The following is a 6,000-nucleotide window of genomic DNA, read 5'->3' on the forward strand; positions in this document are numbered from 1 at the left end:
TGTGTTGGAGACATCCCAATCAGGTCTCTGTGTGTGTGTGCTGTGTTGGCGTGGGGATTATGCCCTATAAACATCTTGTCAACAGTTGCTATGTTTTATTACTACAGCCGCTAAAAACAATCTCGGGGCAGCACTTTATGACAATGAGACGTGAATGCAAAAAGCTGTCGGTCGGCCCCGTTGTGAGACAGTGGGGGACAACAACATATCTGTGAGAGAGGAGAGGAGGGGGGGAGGGGGGGGCGGCGGCTAAAGGCATGGCTAAAAGCTCTCCCTTTCCTAATGGTGCTAAACGCCATGCTGATTAAAACCTCATGACAGCGGTGTGACCACAGACAACACGCTCTCTTTCTCTCTTTAACTCAATAACAGTTGAGAGAAAGGCCAGGGAGATGGGGGAGGGGGCGGGCTGTGAGCCGCCAGGGACAGCAAACTGCCATTCCCTCTAGGCCGGGGTTGAGGTAGCACTCCCAGCCGGCGATTCATTAAGCATAAGTATTTATGTCGTCTCCCCTCTGAATCCTCCCTAATGGCTCCCGTTCCTTTGTTTAATTGTCATGCGGTAACGCGACAAAGCCTCTCCCCTCATGACCTGTATATTTTTGGCATTGGCGTGTGATAAATAATTATAATTTATAACATATAATAAGTGTTTGACTGTACCAAAGGGTCCAAGGCAAAAGTTCATTGACTACGCCTCCTCAAGAAAACTAAAGCCATGATTACATTGCACCCACAATACCTGTATATGCATGTTTTCCATCGAGTGATATTCAGCGTGTGTGAGGGAGAGTGACAGAGAGAGTGAGAGAGAGAGAGAGAGAGAGAGAGAGAGAGAGAGAGAGCAGGAGCAGGCCTGGGCACGTGGCTCCCCTACCTGATGCGTGACTGGACGGCAGCAGTGTGAGGAGGAGGAGGAGCAACGCGGAGGCAGCCAGCCTGTGGTCTAGCGAGGAGGAGGAGGAGGAGGAGGAGGAGGAGGAGGACGGGACTCTCGTCAGAAACGCTACCATTCCATCGCACATCTTTCCCCTTCCGCGCGACCAGCCAGAGAATCCTCTACGGGGAAGAGAAAGAGATTAGTTATCAGCAGTCAGCAGGGATTACATAACCTCCCAGTCACTGGGAGAGAGACCCAGGGAGGTCATAGAGAGAGAGAGAGAGAGAGAGAGAGAGAGAGAGAGAGAGAGAGAGAGAGAGAGAGAGAGAGAGAGAGAGAGAGAGAGAGAGAGAGAGAGAGAGAGAGAGAGAGAGAGAGAGAGAGAGAGAGAGAGAGAGAGAGAGAGAGAGAGCTGAGCAACGCACAAAGCAATTAAATGTGATGCTGAATTACCATACAGCAGTGTTTCCCATACATAGACCAATGTGTAGTGCAGCGCCACAGAGTGAACACAGAGCGCCACAAATTGATTCTGCTTTTTAATTTTTTCGCGATTTTGAAATATAAATATCGTTCCGTTCATTCATCTCTGCATAGCACTCTTTTACCCTGTCATTGTCGTTTACACATGCAAACGTAGTCGTACACAAGCGTGCATACATGCCAATGGTGCGCAGATACACGACCACTTATTGGATAAACCCGTGTATCACTGTTACACTGCACACGCACTGACAGCGGATTCGTCCGTGTCTCCTCTAAACGCGCTTACAAAGGAAAACCCAAAGCAGCGGGATATTTGCGATTAATGTGAAATGCCGTTAAATTTTAAATATATCACGGTATTAGACCCCCAGCCCGTTCTGCCGGCGATTTTAATTCGCTCTGCAGCAGGGACTGGAGAACGGAAAGATCGGGAAGTGGGCCGATCCACTTTGAAATGTATTTTGTGCGCGATTGCTTGATTACGCGAATGAGCAAACGCGAAAATCCCCCCCCCCGTCAAGCCTCCACGCACCTACACCCCCTTTTTGCGTTATCAAGCGTGACTTTTTCTGTTAATATGGGGAGATTATTTTTGTTTAAAACTGCCAGTGTTAATCACGCAAAACAAAGAGTTTTCATAAGCCTCAGTCAGTACAGTATATTTACATGATGTAGGATTTTACAGTACTACAACGCTCTTGTGTCCTCTCAATATGGAAAATCGGCAACAAAAAATGAGCATTAAGCATTCTGATGTACAAGGCCTTTAACGCATTTGCATTTCCTTTTCTCTGCACAGCCTTGAGGGGAGTGGCACCCATGGTACGGTGTGCCCTTGTCAATAAATAACGAAGGCTGGGAGAAATCTATTCAGTTTTTTTTCTCTTTTCACGAGTCTGTGTGGTTCTGCACCGTTAGCCCCCAAAAGAGTACCCTGATTAATCTGCCTTAGCCCCTTTAATATCTAATACTGGATCAATCTGCCTTGCTCTTTGGTGGTTTATTGACGATTTGCATGGCTCTGCTTGGTTGGTTATGGGGGGGAGCCTAAGAACAAGAATCGGCAGTGTTCCAACCCACCAACCCTTTTAACACCATTTACTATCCTAAAACCCTATGGAAACATCCCCTATTTAAAACAGCAAGAACCTCGTTGGTAGATTATATTGAGAAAAGAGAGGAAATAAATAAAGAGACACCCCACCATTACATGAATGCGTTCCAGGTGCCTCATGAGTCTGCAGTGCTAGCTGTTCTCGGCAGGAGGACGGAGTGCAGAAAGACTGGCTGGCAGCGGATTCCCATGGGAGGGCAGAGAGGCCATTTAAATTACTAATGGCTACGGCAATATCAACGCTTCAATTCACAACAATGCATTTCCTGGTGGGGGGTGTTTGCATGCGTCCGGGGTCGGCAGCACCATCAAAACAACCCATCTACGACTACCTAGCAGAACACACAGGTATTTTTGCATCAAAGCAGATAGATTTGCTCATCAGCAGAGCAGAACAGGTAACCTCTCAAATTAGCTGGATCGTTGCATGTGTGGAGAAAAAACACTACCATAGACAAATACAGTGACATTATATACACCTCATACTAACGGCAGTCCCTGAACAGCTTTACCCCTCTGCAGGAGGGTTACATCTTGCATGCAAGTGCGCATGACGCGCTGGGAGGGAGTCTGTGATACAGAGCTCTCTAGATTGTCAGGAAACAAGGACGCGCCAAAGGGCGTATAGGAGGAAGGAACGCAGAAACAACATTTCCTCACCCACTGAACAAGGGTCAATGTGGCCAGTAGGCAAAGCAAAAGAAGAACATGCTGTTTTGTCCTGGACGGATTAAAAAAATGACAACTAGACTCAATGTTCATAATGCAAAGCTGACCTACTGCGAGCACTTAGGGAAGGGTATTGATTGGCTTTGACTTCGTTAAGTTAAACATATGCAGAATCGGCTTGATCAGAGTCAGGGATTGCAACGAAAAGGCCCCAGTGCCATAAAAGGCAACGTGAACATGCCAATGGACATGGGAGATGACTCGCTTTGTTTTTCAATGTTGAAAGAGAAAATTGTCAAAGCAAAAAAACAACCTAATTGTTCTAATTCTAAACAGTGAGTCATTTGTACCTAGGAATATATCTGTTGCTGCCTGCTGGAATCACATTACCCAGAGGCTGAATGCTTGAGGCTGCAATTTTGGCCTGGGTACACTACCTCGGAAAGATTTGTATCAGGATCGCTGGCACGCCATGATCATTTCCAAGTCTCTAAACAGTGGTATGCAGCCTAGTCAATGGTGAGTCATAATTCCAGCCGATTTTATGAAGGCTAGCGGCAAAAATGTATGCTTCTGCGCAACAATTCTGTCATGAATACCATTGGTTAAAGTTTCAATGGGAGAGAAGAAGAATCTAAACATTACACTGTGGAACTACAAAGGATCATCAATTGCCGCCCCCATAGTTTCATAATGGCTAAAAACAGCCGCTGTCGCTCAGGACAAAGGATAAAGGAAAGGTTTGATGACTCTATCCATTGATACCTAATCATGCGCAATTATAGCAATGCTTAATATTGATTGATTACCCTACTAGGCAGGAACATTCTTTGTCAGAAGGGCATGAAGAGGTATAGCCAACCCATCCTAGGGAACTGGATACACCAGTTGCAAACATATTAAACATCTTGATGCTACGTTGCTGTAAGATTACAGACCAGATCTCATAAAGCACTGATCCTGCCGTTTCCTGCATTCTTTCTAAGGGTATGTCTGACATTGATATTGGAGCTGTTAAAACACCGCTGTAACTTGATCATCATTTGAGGTTCTTTGTCATTTAAACACACCCAAAGGGTTAGAGATTCAAAGCCAATGACGAGACATCTTCCATGTTGGATTGATCTAATGGGGGATCAAGACATTTCTAGGATCCCCCATTACCTCAACTGGGAGTACTGGGAAAACTCAACCTCTGTTTACTACTCAACAGTATACTGAACAGTTACACACTAAGTGTATAGTGTATGGACAATTCAAAGAGAAATCTTTGGAATTATGGTTTCCTCGCATAATGTGCCACTTAGTTTATATGCAGACAATTCCACAACAAATAATGTACAGTATTGCCTGTGTATAGCCTATTACATATATGGGTAATGTGTTTTGTTGTTGTTTGGACTACAGAACAACTGGATTTACTGGAGTGAGAAAAAACAAGTCTGCTTGGAGATAGGATTACGGCAGCTTTGTGTTTGGGGGAAAACAGTAACCCCCTACCACAGGCCTAGCTTGACCAGTCTACCAAGCAAGGCAGCTATAGTAATATTCATCTAATGCAGTTTCCCTGCTGCTGTGGGCTCCAACAATACCGACTGGGTGCCAAGAAGAGCAGCATTAGCCCAGCTGGGCAGCACTCAGGGAAACAGAGCCCCTCGGGAACCGTTGAAGAAGGTTTGCCACTCGATAGGTACCAGCGCTGCTCAAGCCGTCAGCCTCTAGTGGTGGAAACTGGCTTGTCCTAAAGACGTGGCTCTGGATGGCAGCAAACAGCATAGAACCTTTGTTGTTACACTGCGTATTATGCGGCATAGTAGGCGTTGTACCTCAAAAACATAGAGAGACACGATGACATAAATAGAGGCATTGATACGTGGACAATGAAGAGCCACCGGGATAGGGCGTCTGTTGCATGATAATAATAATAATAGGCTATAACCGTGTATAAACATAACGAAACAGCAAACTATGGAAACTATGAGCATTGGACCTGAGCTTTCAGCATTGCACGTTTCTTGGGTATAGGCCTACAAATAAACGTCATATTTGGTTCTAACTATATTCCTATGTATGTTTTTTTATTGTGTAAAAACAAAATATATGTGAACAGAAATGTAGGCTTCGTAAAATATGTGGATGACGACTGCCAGCAACCCAAATTCTGCCGAACTTGGTACTATTTCCGGGTTGAATGCAACAATCAAAATCAAACAAAGCCGAACACCATCACACAAAAGGTGCGACACGACCACCCGATATCAATGCGACTTCGAGGAATGTAGCGGATGCATGCCATACGGAGAAGAAAACAAGAAGACAGTCCCATACACAAACACCCTACACACTGTGGAATGATTATTACATCTCAATAAAAAAAATATACATAATTTTGGGTCATACAAAAATAACAACGACCTTTACCCAAACGCATGCCGACAGCTGTTGTGATGTGGCACGGGCGCCTTTGTAGCAGCAGCCCGTACAGCCACACGCGCCGACACGTGCGACTGTACCGTGGGCTATTTAAACAATGAGCGCAGTGAGCGGACGGGCTCAAGCAGCCCTGGTACATCAAGGTCTGCGCTAAAGTTAAACAGTGGAACTAGGCCAGTTCACGGTCCTCTGGCGTTTACTAAACACTGTTTGGTTTGGTAAGACGCCTCGCTGTCCGGATTCCGTCGTGTCTTTGTTAGATACTGTCCAGTGAGCTGTCTCACATTATAACACAGTAATGACTACGTCCCGGTGCCAGTGTGTCCGCTGTCCCCGAGCCCCGGGATCGGTACTTCTGAAACTCGGGCTTATCGTTCAAAGTCATCGCTGAGCATGAAGCACGAAGCGGAGTGTTGTC

At 45.8% G+C, this 6,000-nt stretch overlaps 1 protein-coding gene across 1 annotated transcript in view; it reads right to left on the minus strand.

Moving 5' to 3' along the window:
- Positions 1-6,000, minus strand: part of susd6 (sushi domain containing 6) — a 30,536-nt gene that overhangs the window by 24,153 nt on the left and 383 nt on the right. The window contains exon 2 of the mRNA XM_056580670.1: positions 878-1,059. Within this exon, the coding sequence (XP_056436645.1) occupies positions 878-1,025 (148 nt within the window). The 5' untranslated portion in view covers positions 1,026-1,059. The remainder of the gene's footprint in view (positions 1-877; positions 1,060-6,000) is intronic.

The sequence above is a fragment of the Gadus chalcogrammus genome, chromosome 21, assembly GCF_026213295.1.
Source record: "Gadus chalcogrammus isolate NIFS_2021 chromosome 21, NIFS_Gcha_1.0, whole genome shotgun sequence".
NCBI classification, from domain to species: Eukaryota; Metazoa; Chordata; class Actinopteri; order Gadiformes; family Gadidae; genus Gadus; species Gadus chalcogrammus.